Genomic DNA, 19,224 nt, shown 5'->3' with positions numbered 1-19,224 from the left:
CTCGGCTGCTTCCCTTTACACCCTGTCTCCAGGCTGAACGTGCCCAGCAGGGGTGGAGGGGTGGGGCTTCCTCAGCCTGCAAGGCACAGTTAACCACTGTGGAGCCAGTGCAGGATAGATACACCCTGTCACAAGCACCTTCCGAATTACAGTGCTTCCTGGATACTTAAATTTACAAGCCCTTTTCTCCCATCAGAAACAAAGAATCAAAACCTAACTGTTATTGTCCAGTAAATCTCTCTCACATGCACTCCACTGGGAATACTTAACTAATCAAACCCAATAATCAAGAATCAGTTAAAAAGACAATTTTCTGAAAATTGTTGGATTTTAACACCATCACAAAGGAAAGCACTGACAAACTCTTCATGTAAAAGGTTTATATGTTTGCTAATTATTTCTCCTTCTCTTTGGTCTCTCTCTCTGCTCCTCCTCCCCTAAAGACAGGGCAGTTCTTTGACATTCCACTGAGTTTATTCTAGAGATTTGGAGTTTTATGTTAACAAGTCTGTTACTAATTACTGTTACCTTTACTAATGTTGTGTCCTGACCTCCGATGGTTGCCACAGAGAAACTCTTTCTCACTGGACATGAGATGAGTTCTGAAGATCTCGCTCAGTTTTAGAAAAGTTACCAATTTGTTTTGAAGGTTGTAATTATGAACAGAAAATCAACACGACCTCTGTTGCTTAGTGTTGCTTAAATATTACATCTCATTAATCTAGGACCAGCTAAAATGGCTAGGGCCAAAATTGTTAAATGCTGTTCTGTAAGAGGCATAGCAGTGCCCTAAATTTGCTGAGCCTTCTGGTCACTGATTCATCAAATATTACTAGTTGGATTTGTCCTAGTTGCTGGTAGTTATTGGTAATGATCTCTACCTCTTATACAGTGCCTTTTAATCAGTGGATCTCAAAGCCCTTTACAAAGATGCTAAGTATCATCCCTGTTTCACATAAAGGTAAGTGACTTGCCCAATGTCACCCAGCAGGCTTGTGGCAGAGCCAGTAATTAAACCCAGGTTTCCGTGCTCTATCCAGTAGTCCTCACCACTGTAATGTAAGCTCTCATCTCCTTTAGCTTACTTGTTGTCTGTCCCGTTTCTGTGCTAAGAGCAGGGAGCAGAGATGGCTGTCACTTTTATGTTCCCTGTACTTGGCTGTATAGGGACCTACCTGGACCTTAGTGTAAGTTAGAGCAGTCTCAGGGCTGCTATACCTTACACTTTGCTGTTCAGAGTCTAGTTACGGGCCTGGGAAATGAAAAATAGCTGTAGTGTAGTATGCTGAGGCCACACGCCCAATCCTTCTACACTGGAGGGGGTTAATGCAGGGTCCTCATGCCACTTTTACACTGGCTGGGGATGGGTTGTATTCTCAGAGGCTATTGCTGCCCATTACTGTACTGTAAGAGGGCTTTAGTGTAACTGACAATAAGGCCCAAAATGTTTAGCATGTGTTATGGTAATGGGCCATCTTCTACCACTCTATGGCAGACTTCTAAGCAGTTGTTTTTTCAGATCTGTGAAAAGACTTGCTGTCACTGAGTGACCTGAACGCTCATTTATGCTACACTGTAAATTCTAGTGGTGTGTGTATGTAACCAGTGGTGAGCTGGAGCCGGTTTTCACCTTTTCGCTGGAACCAGTTAAATTCAGAAGCCCTTTTAGAACTGGTGGTCCCATTTCCTAGGAGGCGGCCTAAGAGTTCAGGACTCTGGTGGAGGAAGGTACCATGGTGGCCCAGTGCTCCCTCCAGATGGCCTGGATTGTAGCAGACTCAGTTGCATGGGTTGTGGGCAGTGGTCATGAGGCGCAGTTCCTGGCTCCAGACCACTGGCCTGTCCCAGGAGATGCAGGCCTCAGTTCAGGACCTCGTATTTGATGGTGTCAGGCTAGTCTCCAACTAGATGGATGCGAGGCTGCACGGCCTGAAGGACACTCAGGCTACCTTTCACTCACTGGGGATGCATACTCCTCAGGCTACAAGGCAGCTATTCTGGCCTCCTCCACCGCCAAGGCAGTGGCGGTCTCGGCAGGGCCAGCGAGGAGAAAGGACACAGGCTTTAGCCACCACCGCCCTTCATCCTCCCACTCTCCTGCACAACCTGGCCCAGCGTCATTGAGCTACACCCTCCATTTTATGGCCGCCCCCTTCCCCCCCTTCCTCTTCTATGTCTCTCTTCAGAGACCCTTCTCATGAGCAATTCCTCATTCAGGAGGTAAACAACATACAGGGGGCAGTGGAGGAGGTCCCTCAGGAAATGAGGGGGTATGGTTTCTACTCCCACTATTTCCTGAGCCAGATGGAAAAAGGGGGCCTACATCCCATGACTCAACAAGTGCCTCAAAAGGTTGAAATTTCGCATGGTGTCCCTGGCCTTCATTATTCCCTCCCTAGATCTGGGCCACTGGTATGTCCCTCTCAATTTGAAAGACAGTTATTTCCATATCTCTATCTTCCCGGGACACAGACGGTTCCTTGGTTTCATGGTGGGCCAGCACCATTTCCAGTTTACAGCGCTACCCTTTGGCCTCTCCTTGGTCCCACGGGTCTTTACAAAATGCACGGCCCCCATAGCCAGTTACCTGAGATGCTGGGGGGGTCCCTTATCTTGACAATTGGCTCATCGGGGCAGATCGTGAGATCAAGTGCAGCACAGCCTCAATCTGGTGCAAGCCACATGCCACAACCTGGGCCTGTTAGGAAATGTAAGACAACCCTTGTACCAGCGCAATGAATAGAATTAATTGCGGCGGTTCTCGACTCCACATGGGGAAGGACATTCCTCCCAGAGTCCTGCTTCCAAGGCGATAATATCCCGTGTGAGGGATCATCCACTCACTACTGCCCATACCTGTATATGGTTATTAGGTCATATGGCTTCCTGCACTTACATGGTTCGACATGCCCGGCTCCATCTTCGTCCATTGCAGGCATGGTTAGTGTCAGTCTACGTCTCCAACAGACACGACCTAGACTTGGTAGTCAAAGTGCTGGACCACGTTCAGGCATCTCTGGCGTGGTGGCTGGCCCCTGTGTCGGTCCCGCAGGGAGTTCCCTTAGCTGCCCCATCCCTGTCACTGACTCTGGTGTCTGATGCTTGAGACCTCGGATGGGGAGCTCACCTGGGGAAGCTCAGTACTCAAGGCTGCTGGTTGGGGGTCAACCGCTCCCTCCACATAAACGTCAGGGAGCTCAGGGTGGTTCGCCTGGTCTGCCAAGCTTTTCGGTCCCACTTGCAGGGCAAGGTGGTTCAAGTCGTAATGGACAACACTGTCATGATGTTTTATATCAACAAGCAAGGCGGAGCCAGGTCCTCAGCTCTTTGTCAGGAAGCTCTCAGTCTCTGGGACTTCTGTGTTCAGCATGCCATTCATCTTGCGGTAGCACACCTTCCTGGAGCCAGGAATGTCCTGGCAGATCACGTCAGCAGAACCTTCTTGTCTCGCCACGAGTGGTCTCTTCACCCTGAGGTGGTGGACAGGATCTTCCAGAGGAGGGGATCTCCCCAGGTGGATCTGTTTGCGACTCACCAGAACAGGAAGTGCCACTGTTTCTGCTCATTCTGGGGGACTGACGGGTTTCCTGTCAGACGCCTTTTTGCTTCCATGGTCGGGGGCTCTGATGTATGCTTTCCTGCCAGTCCCGTTGCTCCAAAAGGTCCTCATGAAGGTCAAGCGAAACAGGGTCAAACTCATACTCATTGCCCCGGCTTGGCCATGCCAACACTGGTTTCAGCACACTCCTGGACCTGGTAGTGTTGGCCCCGATGCTGCTGCCCCACTGGCCAGATTTCCTGTCGCAGAATCAGGGCCAGCTTTTGCACCTGAACCTACAGGTGCTGCACCTGACAGCTTGGTTGCTCCATGGCTGAATATTGAGCAGGAGTGTTCAGCCTGAGTCCAGCAGGTCCTGCTAGGAAGCAGGAAGCCTTCCACTAGGGTCACCTAGCTGGCCAAATTTATGTGCTCGCTTTGACCCAACGGGTTAGGCCTGTGGCAGCTGATCCTAGACAACCTCATGCATGTTAAACTTCAGGGACTGTCCCTTTCATCTATTAAGGTCCAGTTGGCTGCTATCTCGGCCTTTCACCCTCCGTTCCAGGGCAGGTAAGTCTTTGCGCATGGCATGACGATCCGGTTTCTGAAGGGTCTGGAGCGACTCTACCCTCAAGTCTGGGATCCTGTCCCTCCATGGGACCTTAACCTGGTGCTCACACAGCTCATGCAAGCCCCCTTTGAGCTCTTAGCATCCTGTTCTGTTCTTCTTCTGCTTTCCTGGAAGGTGTCGTTCTTGGTGGCAGTAACTCCTGCAAGGAGGGTTTCCAAGATTAGGGCACTCACCTCGGAACTACCGTGTTCTTGAAGGACAAGGTCCAGCTGCGGCCACACCTGGCTTTCCTGCCCAAGGTAGTTCCCCAATTTTACATGAGCCAGGACATATTTTTCCAGTCTTCTGTCCAAAACCTCATGAGGAGGAGTGTAGGTTGCACTCCCTTGATGTCAGGGGGGCGCTAGCCTTCTACATCGAGAGGACCAAGCCATTTCGCAAGTCGAAGCAGTTATTTGTCGTAGTGGCAGGTTGTCTGCTGTCTGCCCAGAGAATTTCATCTTGGATCGCCTCCTGCATCCATCTCTGCTATGACCAGGCAAAGGTTCCTGCACCGGCGTTTGTCACACTCACTCAACTAGAGCGCAAGCCTCATTGGTGGCCTTCCTGGCCCAAGTGCCCAGTCCGGATATCTGTAAAGCTACTACCTGGTCATACATTCACATTTCACTAAGTGCTTATTCAACGAGCTGGAGATGATGCTGGCTTCAGTAGAGCAGCTGAGAGTGGGGTCCAAAGCTCCCTGGACTTCTTGCCCCAGCTTGGGGGGGTTGCTTTCTTGTCAATTTTGTGTTTTCTGCGGTGAAATTGACAAGACAGCCACTGTAAGGAACACAGTGTCTACACAAACATTGCCCTGCCCGCAACTACACTGACACAAGCCTTACGTCTCTTGTGGTGGTGCAGTTAGGCACTTACATCGGTGGGAGGATGGCTGTAGTATAGACCAGCCCTAGGTTTCCCGGAAAGTTTTTCCCCCAGTTGGTGTCTGCACATTTTTAAGGGGAACTGTCAAATTAAATCACTTAACATTTTTCCATGTTACTAAGAACTTCAGATTTCTTCCTACCATTTATGCTAATGCTTCTACTTTGAGCATTCCATGTGTCTGTCCATACAAAAGGAAGTATAGTTTGCCTTTTAGCACACAGCTTTGGGTTTAAACATTTCCATGCAGTGTTTTACATTTGTTTAAGACGACCCAATAATGGCTTTTTTTTAAAATAGCCTGTCCAGTCATTCATCTGAGTAAACAGGATCTTCCCAAATCTAATCAGTAAGTCCCTTTATCTATTTTTCATTTGGCACCATAAAATTAGAGTGCACTTGTCATTCCAGGCCAAACAATATCAAGTCATGACTCATTCAGGCAGGCCAGCAATATTAGCCCATTTCTGATGAGACTTCCACTCTACAATATTTGCCATGCACACACTTAAACCATTAATACTTGGACTCAGTCATGTCATATTTTTTTACCATTATTGTGGAAACTGATTCTGTAACAAATAACCTGAAGTAGCCCACCTCTCCTAGCCTTATTTTAATTTGTAGAGGCTTCATCTGTTGGTTTTAGGTGGGGTTATTGTGCTTTGTCACCCTAAAATGTCAAGGTGGTGGTAAGATCAGCTATGTTGCTCTTTTGAATAATTGGCTAAGCAATTTAGTATTGAAGATTCTGTTGCTATAAGTGTCCTAGGACTGTTTTAGTGAAAGGGTCTAATCCCTACCAACCTTTCAAGAAGTGGAACTACTCAGGGCTGCAGAATCTTTGGAGATAAATGACTTGTACTATAATGGCTGTTTGAAGGAAGTAATTTAATGTGGCATCTCAGCTGTATTTTCTGTGGGTCAAAATGACACTGATACTTCAGGTAAATGACAGATACATCTTATTTTTATATAGTAAAGTATAAATGTGCTCTAAATTAAGGCAAAATACAAACTCTTAAATCATTCATAATTAGGAAGGCATATTTGGTTATGCAATATTGAAAATCGTTCTTCGTTACATGCCCTTCACTTTGTTAAAATGTATATCTTTTCTATTGACCAACAATTGCCACCAGCAACTTCCTGTAGTCACCACTTGTGTCACTTGATATCATTGTAGCCAAAGTCTTCTGGTACATCTGCATGAAGAGCTGTTTGATCTGTACAAGATCAATCTGTGTCAAAAGAAAAAGATAAGCATAAAACACTCAACAAGCAATCAGTGTACAATATGGGATAATTCGGTGGTAGAGTAAGAGTCTACTTTCAGTGAACCCAGACAAAACATCCGTTTGTTCCCTGTACCCTACAGCAGCCCAGACAATGCAGGCAAAAAGGAAAGAGATGCTCTCTCTGCATGACACCCTCTCAGGATCTCTCAGAGCTCTAAGAGGTTCTGAAGCTAGACGACACTTCTGTAAATGGTGAAGAAGGCTGCTTCAGCCTCTAGGAGCAAACAGACTGAAAGGCCGTCTCCCCAAATTCTCCAGTCCACTTCAACAGGAAAAGCACACCAGGGTCCCTTCCCACGGCTTCTAGATGGGTAAGTCACTTTGAAAAAGCAAGAGGCAGCAGTCATACAGTGAGATACTCCTGCATTTCCTCTCCAATTACATATCAATGGATGAGACATGCAGGGTTAACCCACCACGTCTCAAGAGCCAGCCTGGGGCTCCTGATAGGGAGAATCCTCCCCAAAAGACAAAAAATGACAGGTTTCAGAGTAACAGCCGTGTTAGTCTGTATTCGCAAAAAGAAAATGAGTACTTGTGGCACCTTAGAGACTAACCAATTTATTTGAGCATAAGCTTTCGTGAGCTACAGCTCACTGCATCCGATGAAGTTATTATTACTGACAAAACAGGTATTCTGAAATAAATTACCAAAATAATTGAAACTGGTGTGATTAGGTAGTGTTATTTTGACAAAGAAATTTTAATATTCTCTGTGCAGAATTTTTAATATTTTGGCACAGAATGCACCCCCAAGAGTAGGAGGCTCACCCCTGCAGTTCTATAGGATCCTAGAACTCAAATATTCTCCCTTCCCTGGATGAAGCAGCAATTCCCTGGCAAAGGATATGGTAATTGCTAGCTGGAGTGGTTCCTTCCCAAATATTCAGACCATTCTCTCATCCCCTTTCACTGTTAATGAAGACTAATTCAAGAAAACAGCTCCCTGGCTGCTAACTTTATAGCAAACAGACCCATGGATTCCAGGAGATTAACAGCACCTAGGCTGGATGAATTTCTTGTGAACGGGCTGAAATCTAGACTGCTCTGTGAATATTTGCAAGTGAATTTGTTCAGCTGATTCTCAGAGTAAGAACTACATTTGCATAGACTAATTCTGACAGCTCCATATAGGTGACAAGGAGCGCAAAACGGGTTAGGATACATTGATTTTTCACTACATGTGCAGTATATATCCAAAATTTTTAAACTCCTGCTTCCTCCTCATTTTTTGGAAAGGAAGAGGAAGATTCTTACCTCACTGCGAGTGACTACAATTCTGACAAGTGTAGAATCATCTGTGCCAGCTCCTTTCATGGAATGGTGAAGTCTCTCAGCAAAAAAGGCCGGGCGATTTAGAGCACATTGCACTACAAGAAAGTGTAGTTACAAGGTTATTTCAAACAATGTATACTGCAGTGACTATTCACATGGTTGTATTTGGTAGAATTAAATAGTTGATCTAGCAGATAGTATACATGGTATTTTGAAACAGTTCCTCTTATTGCTTTGTGATTCTTCCTCATGCAAGACCCATGCTGGTCACAGTTCAGCAATTTTTTTGTTGGCTAAATTCTATTTTGTACATCTCATCACATTTCTTTGAGGTTTGGAAACAGCTGTTTTGTTACTGAATCTTTCAACTTAGGCCTTATTGTCACTGGTAAAATAATTTCATAGCCACAAGAAGTGTTTAAGCTTCACTAAACATGGGTACCTTTTTACACAGGTTAGTAGCCCCATCATTGCTAGTTGGCCAAATCATTTCAGCCACGAAGACAGCACTTTTGACAAGTAAAGAAGCCTTAATTCAATAACAAAAATCATGTAAGGGGACACGTAATTTTAAAAAACAAATCTTTCCAGTGGGTGATTGGTACTGGAATTCAAAGATTTTACCTCTAGCTTCTTAGCTAGAATTCCAACAGCATAAGTACCAATAGAAAATTATCACCATTCCTGTTGGATAGGTTTCCACATCACATTATATGAATGCCAATTAATAGGTCACAATTAGTTTCAAGAAAAAAAGTGCTCTCAACAAGTATTGATCTTTTTATAGTGCTTCAAATGGGGCATAGCTTAGAAGGACTCTGCATAGCAATCTTGTGGCACCAACATCAAGGATAGCTGATGAAAGGACACCACCCTACATAGGTGGCTGATAAAAAGAGTAAGAATGGATTCTACAATATACTGTTAAGAGGTAGAGTCAGGACATTAACTACAACAGCTTAATAATAAAAGCAGTTTGGGGTTTTCTAAACTTCAGGAATCCCTTTATTATAAATTATGCTAATGGTTACTCTTTCAAATCGACCATGATTAGGGCCCTACCAAATTCACAGCTGAGAAAAATGTGTCACAGACCATGAAATCTTGCTATTGTAGAGGAGGGGCAGGGCTGGGGGCACCCCATGCAGGGACTCTTTCCATGGGCTGGGCTCCCATTGCTAGTCCCTGCCCAGGCTAGGGAGGAACAGGGGCTACTCCCAGAGCAGGGTCAGACCCACCTCTTGGAACCTCCCCCGGCTGCAGGAAGCTCTGTGGCTGGGACAACTCCTGACCCGGGTGGGAGGCTGCTGGGAAAACCCAGAGGTATAGTAACCCGTGCCCCTATGCCCCTCACTTCTGTACTGCTGCTGGCAGGGCGCTGGCTTTAGAGTTGCCAGCAGCAGCACAGAATTAAGGGTGGCAATCCCACAACACTCCTACAATACCCATGTGAACCCCCCCCTCCACACACACAACCCCTTTGGGGTCAGGACCCCCATAGTTACCTTGAAATTTCAGATGTAAACACCTGAAACCTTGAAATTAACTAATTTTAAAATCCTATTACCGTGAATTTGGTAGAGCCCTTATCATGGTCCATTAGCTTTGTGAACAGTGAGAATAAGAAATTAATCAGATGATGACAGGAAACCTTTAGAAAAACTTTTGCTCCAATTTTCTATAGAACTTGTGATGCTTAAATTAAAATTTTTATTGTAGGTCAAGTAGCTTCTAAATGAAAAATATAGGTATTCCAGCCTGACTTGTATAGTATGTCAGAAGGGACCTCTTGTGAGTCATCTGGGTCAGAGGGGCCCACACTCCTGTCTTTCCTTAGTGTTTCTGAAAACAAATTTAGCTGTAAGCGCTCTATTTAAAAGTGACACCTGCTCTTGAAAACTCTTTACTCTTCTGTTTAGAGTAGATCTGAGCATTGCGATACAAATTAACATTAAGTACAATGTTCAGTAAATTTGTTCTATGAAGTTAATTCAGAATGAGGGGAACTGAAAAGAGTTAAATATGCCTTACTTGGATTTAGTTTGGAGAAAGCCAGCTTGTTTCAAATTGAGCTCACTGTACTTGAATTATAATCAAAATAAAAGTTCAACTTTTAGTCAGGACTTAGAATACTTCTATTTTGGCAAGTTCTGGGGGTAATATAAAAGGTGAATACGTCAAGTAGTTTCAAAACACTCATGACAATTCATAGATTGCTGAGTTGGATTGTCTCTTACCTAGCTTTTAAGGCTGTCAAACAATTAAAAAAATAATTGTGAGTAAAAAAGTAGTCATGATTAAGTGCAGTTTTAATCCCCCTGTTAAATAATAATAAAATACCCATTTAAATTTATTATAGATATTTTTAAATTTTTTTCTACATTTTCAAATATATTTATTTCAATTACAACAGAATACAAAGTGTACAGTGCTCACTTTATTTTGATTACAAATAATTGCACGGTAAAAAAACAGTATTTTTCAATTCACCTCATACAAGTACTGTAGTGCATTCTTTTTATTGTGAAAGTTCAACTTACAAATGTAGAATTATTATTTTTATTTCTTTTTACATAACTCCATTCAAAAACAAAACAATGTAAAACTTTAGTGCCTACAAGTCACAACGTGAAGGGGCATACAAATGTTTAGCATATCTGGCATGTAAATATCTTGCAAAGCCGGCTACAACAGTGCCATATGAGTGCCTGTTCTCACTTTCAGGTGACACTGTAAATAAAAAGCAGGCAGCAGGATCTCCCGTAAATGTAAACAAACATATTTGCCTTAGCAATTGGTTGAACAAGAAGTAATATAAAGTGAGCACTGCACAGTTCATATTCTGTATTGTAATTGAAAATGTTGAAAAACTATCCAAAAATATTTATAATACATTAAAACTGGTATTCTATTATTGTGTGATTAATCGTGACTTTTTAAATCTAGTTAATTTGTTTGCATGTACAGTAACTCCTCGCTTAACGATGTAGTTATGTTCCTGAAAAATGTGACTTTAAGCGAAATGATGTTAAGCGAATCCAATTTCCCCATAAGAATTAATGTAAATAGGGGGCGGTTAGGTTCCAGGGAAATTTTTTTCACCAGAAACACACAGACAGTATAAGTTATAAACAAACAATTTAATACTGGTACATAGTAATGATGATTGTGAAGCTTGGTTGAGGTGGTGAAGTCAGAGGGTGGGATATTTCCCAGGGAATGCCTTATTGCTAAATGATGAACTAGCAATTGGCTGAGCCCTCAAGGGTTAACTCGTTGTTAATGTAGCCTCACACTCTACAAGGCAGCACGAATGGAGGGAGGAGAGACAGCATGGCAGACAGAGACACACACCCTGTGTGTGAGAGAGAGAGATGCGCATTGCTCCTTTAACAGGTTTCAGAGTAGCAGCCGTGTTAGTCTGTATCTGCAAAAAGAAAAGGAGTACTTGTGGCACCTTAAAGACTAACAAATTTATTAGAGCATAAGCTTTCGTGAGCTACAGCTTATGCTCTAATAAATTTGTTAGTCTTTAAGGTGTCACAAGTACTCCTTTTCTTTTTATTGCTCCTTTAAGTATGCTGACCCCACTCTAAGTACACTGCCTTTTTAAGTTAATCAAGCTGAGACAGCAGCTGCTGCCAGGAAGCTCCCTCTGTCCTGAGCCCTGTCATGTGTCCCCCTGTTCTATGGAAGATGGGGTAAGCAGGGTGCAGGAGCGGGAAACCCTGACATTAGGCCCCTTCTTCCCACCTCCCCACCCCCTGCACAGCAAGCAGGAGGCTCTGGTAAGCAGCTCCAAGGCAGAGGGCAGGAGCAGCATTAGTGGGGGGAGCGACAGCTGACCTGCCGGCAATTGATAGCCTGCTGGGCGGCTGCCGCACAGCGAACTTAGGGGAGCGGGGAGCTGCCGATCCACCCTGGTTCCAAGTCCCCACCAGCTCGCTGCAACGGGCTGCTCTTCCTGCAAGTAGTGGACAAAGCAGGTGGCTGCCAAACAAGGTTATAAGGGAGCATCGCACAACTTTAAACGAGCATGTTCCCTAATTGATCAGCAACGAAACAACGTTAACCAGGACGATTTTAAGTGAGTTAATATATTAACTGCGATTAATTGACAGCCCTCCTAGCTTTACCTCTCCAATTAGTCATAAATACCCTCTTTAAAAAAAAAGAAATGTCTCTTACCGATAGTCTTCAAGCCATCTTCTACATTTCCAGAAAACTCCCGGCCAATGCTGCTTAACAGATCACGATTGGCAATCTGCACATAAAAATTAAAGGGATTGGGGGAGTTGTTTTTTTTTAACGTGGGAATGGAGCCAAATTCAATCCTGACATATGCAGACCAACTCATCTGAAGTTAATGGAGTTTCACCTGTTTTTACCCCAGGGCTGAACTTAGTTCATAATCTTTAACAGAAAAAATTCTACCTTAGAATATGTTTCAACTGTAGCTTTCAGCTGGGGGAAACTTCTAGTTGCCAGAATCATGTTAAAGCAAGACTCATCAGTTCCAAGTTTCCCTTCACCAGCTTGGTAGAGGCGCTGAGCATCTTCCTGAGCTTTTTGGTAGTTCACTGATTGAGTCTCATCCCGATTGCCCTGCAAGTGAAGACATTAGCTGCTCAATCAGTAACACAACATTTTCTGTTCCTCACCACATCTTATAGCCTTGCCAAACGGTTCTCATTCTTCAGCCTGGAAAATTAAACCATAAACTAGACTTGGTAAAGGACCCTTTTATGACAGCTGTTTCCCAATAAGCCTCACTTGTTTTTGGAGGCAGCACTGGAGTGTGTACCAGTTAAATGAGGGGACTAGGAGTCAGAACTCCAAGCCTATCCCCCAGCTCTTCCACTGACACGCTATGTGACCGTCGAATCTTTTTTGTACTCCTTTGTAAAATGAGAATTATTCACCTTTGCTGCTCAGGTGAGAGCTTTAATTATTTTTAAAGTGCTTTGAGATCCTCAGGTGAAAAGTCCTATAGAAGTACCAAGTATTATGCATATTGTGATGCATGGAAAGTGCTACAAATCTCTGTCCACTTGGATAGCGAGCTCATGACTGTTCTAAAATAGTTCTTTGAAAAGAGGCAAGGCTACGGCATATTGGAATTCTGAATTCAAGAGTACTTCAGGCTCTTCAGTTATTAGAAATGGAAGACAAGATACACTCACTATATCCTGAGAGGAAGTAGGTATTAAATTCCTTCTAGCTGCTGCTTATGGACAGGCATACATAGTCTTTTGTCAGTTTCCTGCCTCATCAACTAACACCTGTGCTTTTAAGTAGCAGTTTGAAAACCTGCCTTTCCATTTATAGTGATTTCTTGTAAGCTGACCATAGAAAGATAGCCTGAAACTCTTACTCTGCAGAGCACAACTTAAAAACCTTAAATCATCTGGGTCAGCAGCTCTGTAACTTGAAATTATCTCATGTTTTTAGCCCCTGCGGCTTCTTGATACTTAAATTAAGCAGAAAACAAGGGCTAAGTTTTCACTTAACTTTTCTGTTTCTACCTCTACTGGTTGCAAAGAACCTTCCAAACATGAACTAATGCATTGTTTTTTTACTGAGTATGCATGCAGCCTGAAATAATAGCAATAAAAGGCACAATCTGATCCCATTCTTTGAAGTATGGTGTTGTCTCTGAAGCATAATGACTGACTGAGAAAAGATCTGAGGGTAGATTTTCTACAGAAGATGCTTACTTTAGCACCAACAGGACACGCATTAATATCTAATTTCAGACTGTGTGGTGGTGGTACCAAGGAAAGGTAATTTCTAAAGATAATGTTTCCAAACTACCTTTTAATGATTTAAATGAACTAACATCTATATAAGGTTTCAGAGTAGCAGCCGTGTTAGTCTGTATCCGCAAAAAAAAAAAGGAGTACTTATGGCACCTTAGAGACTAACAATTTTATTTGAGCATAAGCTTTCGTGAGCTACAGCTCACTTCATCGGATGCATCCGATGAAGTGAGCTGTAGCTCACGAAAGCTTATGCTCAAATAGATTTGTTAGTCTCTAAGGTGCCACAAGTACTCCTTTTCTTTCAACATCTATATAAGTTATATAATGTGCAGATGACCACTAGCTATCATAATGTGTTGGATATATCAAAATAATAAAAAGTCACCAGTGCAAGCTTCTCTGTAATTTGCCTTTTTGACTTTACAGAGGCAGGCAATAAAAATCCTCAGAAAATATTTGTGGTAATTAATGCCACAGCTCTCACAAGGGTTGATACACTCAAGAGAACATCAAAGTAGAAATGTCATGGAAGTTTAATTAACTGTAAAATGGCTAGGCTAAAAAAAAAAAAAAAAGGCAATTACAGTCAGAAGAGGTGGGGAAGAATATCAGAGTATCTAAGACTTTATGGAACTGCAAATGAAACAAGGGAAACATCACTTTCATCAACGAAATGGGGGAATGCATTCCCCACATTTTCAGGTCCCACAAAATGCAGCTCTGCTCAAAGTACAAGCTACCACAGACCACGGCTGCTGGTTTACAGCCAATTCGGGGGTTAGATACATGCCAGGTATTATAACATGTAGTGTTTCACCATGTTTAAAATCTGTTTTTATAGGATATTGAGGCTAACAACACTGAAAAACTGCATGGTATAACAGTCCCATACATGATCCAGCTGAGTTCACGTACTATCTGCATAGAACGGTTTGATCTGAGAACGGAAGGATGAGCAGGAAACTAGAAGAGGGGAAGTGAGTTTTGAGCTGAATGTCCTGCTTAGCATACTCCCATGGATTCTCTCAAGTATTCTATATATTATGACCTCTATTGTGTTAGTAGGCAGGTTTCTGGGACTCGGGTTGCATTACTTGATTCCCACTATGTGTTAAACCCTGGTTTGGTCTGACAATGTAAGGAGGACTGCACCCTTTTGGAATCATGTTCTTGAATGATGGTAAAAGTCCCCTGCTCCAGCATAATTCTGAAGCACTGTTACACCATGATTTGTTCCCATCTAGACTGCAAGGCCAAACTGTGATTTAAATGCATTTTTTTTTGGGTTGCTACAGTGCTGTAACTGGGTAACTCAACTCAGTAGGGATTCCTGGGTAGACAGGACTTTTCAGTCTGTCCCCAGGGAGACTGTATGTTGTCATTCTGCTATAAAGACATAAGTGCCACATAACTTCTTACAGAAGCTGGCTCTGATTAGGCATACACAGACAGTTCATTTTGATGATCTCTCAATCATACTCTTCTTCAAACTATAACAGGGGTGGCCAACCTGTGGCTCCCCTGAGCTTGCTATGCCATCGCTCCTCCCTCCCCCACCCGAGCCTCCTGCATGCCACAGAACAGCTGATCAGGTAGGGAGGGGGAGATGCTGATGGGCGGGGCTGCTGGTGGGCTGGGAGCGGGGGTGGGGAGCTGATGGGGGGCTGCTGACGTATTACTGTGGCTCTTTGGCAATGTACATTGGTAAATTCTGGCTCATTCCAGGCTCAGATTGGCCACTCCTGAGCTATAAAAACAGGTAAACTTTTTTTAAAAACCGGTGTTTGTTTACTGTAAGCATCTGATACGGAGCTATAACTCCACTCACCAGTCTGTTCTGTAATAAATGCATGAAAAGTATGCAGCAAGGGTTATACCTCTGATTTACCAACAAACTCACCATTGTCAAAAAAATGCCCTTTGGCTCACCTGGCACATAGATACAAGTAATCGTTCAAAGTGTCCTGAGGTATCTGCTCTGATATCCTGTTCAATGTCTCTTCCAAATTCTGTTTTGTAAGTCCTGACTATGTCTCGAATTTCCTGGTTCGTCCTTGTACAAAGAATCTCAATCAACACTCTCTCCTGAGTGCCGGCTCCCTATAGGCAGAGAAAGAGAAAGAATTGCTGCAACAGAGCACACTTACCCTTCTTCCTTACAATTTTCTGTGACACTATAAAACCAACTGTTACAATCAGACATTTATTACATTTTGAAACTGTTTTAATATTATCTAAATTGTAAGAGCAGCATCTGTCCATCCTTTCTGAAAATTCTAAATCCTCTCTGATCTCATTACTCAAAACGTAAGATATGGGTCTGGATTTGTTTTGTTTTTTAAACAACTGTTGAGTTAGGAGTTTTGAGAAACTACTAACAGAGGGCATGAACAATGAGCCAAGCACAGCCGGTAGGAGAAAAGGAAAATTTTAGAAAGGAAATAACGATAATTAAACAGAGAAATGTAGGGCTGCAAGGGACCTCAAGAAGTAATCTAGTCCCATGCCTCTGTGCTGAGGCAGGACCACCCTGACATACCACCTATACCACCCTGACAATCGTTTGTCTAATTGGTTCTTAAAACCCTCCAATGACTGGGATTCCACATCCTCCCTTAGAAGCCTATTCCAGTGCTTACCTGTCCTTAAAGTTGGAAGGTTTTTCTTAATATCTAACCCAAACTTCCCTTGCTGCAGATTAAGCCCGTTACTTTTGTCCTGCAGTTTGACTACCTTATTTTATACTGCGAACTAACAATTCCCTTCTAATACGCAGTTTGAAACAAAGTAATGCCTTATCAAAGCAGCATTTGAAACAGAACATGTGTATCTGGATCCTATTTTGCTGAGTTTACAAGTAGTTCTCTGTTCCAAATTTAGCCTCTCCTCCTATATCTAGCATAAGTGGGAGCTTCATTAATATGCCCCTTTTTAATACATACCAAAAAAAATCATACAGCAAATTTTGCTGCACCAGGCGTTCCTGTCACGGTTACCCTTATCATCCCTCTGCCTTTAAAAAAAATAAAATAAAAGACTCTTCAGGGCAGGAACCATCTCCTATTGTTTTTAGGGAGCTTACCACAATGGGGGGTGGTGTCTCAACTGAAATGTGTGCAGGCTCTGCTGTAGTACAAATAAGAGTAAGTCAAGGATGTCTCTTACACCTGCCCTGTTCTGTAGAAATTTGTAGCTTTTGAAACCTCATCTGTATAAAAACAATTTATATATACACAACTGACATTTTTACCATTCATTCTTAGACAGGATGTACTTAATTATTTCTGCCAACCCACTGTCCACTCATTGCTGGGCTATGTGGGTTATGATACTAGTCTCCAGTACTGCCCACAAAGTGCTAGCCAATGAAGTGGAGCTAGAGGGGAAACAGCATTAACATATTAACTTTTATTATTATTACTGCTACTACCACCATTACTACCAGCTCACTTGAGTTAAAAATGGAATTTCTCAAATACTTGAACAATTATATGAAATTCACTGACCCCAACACGACAAAGCATTTTAACATTCTTTGGGATGCAGTGGCCAACCTGTGGCTCTGGAGCCACATGCAGCTCTTCAGAAGTTAATATGTGGCTCCTTGTATGGGCACCGACTCTGGGCCTGGAGCGACAGGTGCCAACTTTCCAGTGTGCCGGGGGGTGCTCACTGCTCAACCCCTGGCTCTGCCACAGGCCCTGCCCCCACTCCACCCCTTCCCGCCCCCTCCCCTGAGCCTGCTGTGCAGGGAGGAAGGGGAAGTCGCTGATCGACGGGGCTACTGGTGGGCAGGAGGTGCTGGGAGTGGGGGTGGGGAGCTGATGGGGGGCTGCTGATGTATTACTGTGGCTCTTTGGCAATGTACATTGGTAAATTCTGGCTCCTTCTCAGGCTCAGGTTGGCCACCCCTGCTTTGGGAAGTCACTCGGAGAAAGATACTCTGTTACCCTTAATGCAGTTTTATTTTGTTCTCTGTGTGTATGTAAAATGTGCTGACTCACAGCTACTCTGTGTCTTTGCATGCATATAGGAAAATAATGGATTTGCATGGAAATTCACTTGTGACTCTAAAAATAATAATACAATGGTGCTAGTGTTGCCAGATGGTCAGTACCTGAAACAGGCTTAAAAATACCAACTGAAAATTAACGAGAATAGTTTTAATTGCTCTTTATTTACAGCGAGAAGAGTTTTGGACTTTTTCAAATTTCAGAATGGTGGGCTGATCAAAAGACCTGGAGTTTTAATTGTAGCCTGACTTACCGACTATGTGAACAGATGTTCTAGCAAACAGTGCAGCCAGGAGAAGTGATCTAACAGCAGTGAAAGTTAAGAGTTGACTCCCCACCTTAAATTTTAATTGGTCTTGGCTCTTTAATATGACCTCTTGGAAGTTTCCTGTTCTGCAGCTGAGGCTAAATGGTAATCTGTTTAGAAGGCTAGAAACTATAAATACAGGAACTTGGATGCTTATAGAAAAGTTACTTAAATCTCCTCCAAAACCCATAGGCTCAAAATGTTTCCACCACTATGATTTTCTACTGGCCTTGTTTATAAGACTTATAAAAAGGACTCTAAACTCTGAAAGAGTTGGGACTAGTCAGGAATTACTAAAACTGCAAAACTGTTGTGTCCTATAACATAGGAGGTGTCTAATTTAGTGTTTTATTCATGATAAAATTATACCTTCATTGCATGACGTAAACTCCAGGCATCATAATAGGTAGGTGGCATGAACAAGGCTAGTATCAGTTCTTCCATGTTTCCACTTAGTTCAGACTTCAGATCTTTAATTAAATCCTATCCAATTACAAAAATAAGTATGAGGTTACAATACAAATATGTAGTACACGAACAGTGTGGTAATTAGGAAGGGGCTGAAGAGGCAGTGTTCAGATGTTCAGATTTGCTGGAGGTTATAGGCTGGGGTTAGGGTTCAGATGATCACTCTAGGCATTAATATTGTTTATTACACTGCTGTAAACTACTGAGCAGTCTATGCAAGATTTCAGACCAAAAAGGCAGAAGTCTCACAGGATTAGTTGATTTTTCAAGATTTCCATTATTTTAGCTAATGAAAAGGTTGTGGCATCCACTGTTTCTGAGAGAACCAGAAAATAGACCCATCTGAATATTGGATCCAGAATTCAAACATAAACCCTCCTCCCACAAAATTCAAAAGGGGTTTGGATTAGAGGTTCTGGTTTTGGCCAACTAACTAGAACTATATTTTGATTATGTACAAAAAATAAGCGAGTCAAGTTATATCACATCCACCGCTTTCCCCATATCCACAGAGCCAGTTCTCATCAAAGAAGGCAGTCAGGTTGGTCAGGCATGACTTGCCCTTGGTGAATTCATATTGACTATTCTGATCACCTTCCTCACCTCTAAGTGCTTCAAAATGGATTCCTTGAGGACCTGTCCATGATTTTTCAGGGACTGAGTGAGGCTGTAGTTCCCCGGATTCTCCTTCTTCCCTTTTTTAAAGATAGACACTATATTTGCCTTTTTCCAATCGTCCAGGAACTCCCCCGATCGACATGAGTTTTCAAAGATAATGGCCAATGGCTCTGCACTCACATCAGCCAACTCCCTCAGCACCCTCAGATGCATTGCATCCGGCCCCATGGACTTGTGCATCTCCAGCTTTTCTAAATAATCCTTAACCTGTTCTTTCACCACTGAGGGCTGCTCACCTCCTCCCCATACTGTGCTGCCCAGTGCAGCAGTCTGGGAGCTGACCTTGTCTGTGAAGACCAAGGCAAAAAAAGCATTGAGTACTTCAGCTTTTTCCACATCATCTGTCACTAGGTTGCCTCCCCCATTCATTAAGGGTCCCACACT

At 43.1% G+C, this 19,224-nt stretch overlaps 1 protein-coding gene and 2 long non-coding RNA genes across 3 annotated transcripts in view; 2 read left to right on the top strand and 1 right to left on the bottom strand.

Moving 5' to 3' along the window:
* The window catches only part of LOC141990803 (uncharacterized), a 67,835-nt gene that overhangs the window by 9,166 nt on the left and 39,445 nt on the right, over window positions 1-19,224 (top strand). The window lies entirely within an intron of this gene.
* Window positions 894-14,928, top strand: LOC141990804 (uncharacterized). The gene is made up of 3 exons (XR_012640268.1): window positions 894-961; window positions 6,418-6,648; window positions 14,216-14,928. It is a non-coding gene; the product is annotated as an uncharacterized LOC141990804 (long non-coding RNA).
* The window catches only part of ANXA7 (annexin A7), a 33,084-nt gene continuing 19,541 nt past the window's right edge, over window positions 5,682-19,224 (bottom strand). The window contains exons 7-12 of the mRNA XM_074958432.1: window positions 18,064-18,177; window positions 15,304-15,474; window positions 12,047-12,217; window positions 11,801-11,876; window positions 7,595-7,707; window positions 5,682-6,280 (exon numbers count right to left, since the gene is read on the bottom strand). Of these exons, the coding sequence (XP_074814533.1) occupies window positions 6,158-6,280; window positions 7,595-7,707; window positions 11,801-11,876; window positions 12,047-12,217; window positions 15,304-15,474; window positions 18,064-18,177 (768 nt within the window). The 3' untranslated portion in view covers window positions 5,682-6,157. The remainder of the gene's footprint in view (window positions 6,281-7,594; window positions 7,708-11,800; window positions 11,877-12,046; window positions 12,218-15,303; window positions 15,475-18,063; window positions 18,178-19,224) is intronic.

This window comes from Natator depressus, chromosome 7 (genome assembly GCF_965152275.1).
Source record: "Natator depressus isolate rNatDep1 chromosome 7, rNatDep2.hap1, whole genome shotgun sequence".
NCBI classification, from domain to species: Eukaryota; Metazoa; Chordata; order Testudines; family Cheloniidae; genus Natator; species Natator depressus.
Note: the sequence above shows the minus strand (reverse complement) of the source record. Positions and strands in the feature narration are given on the sequence as shown.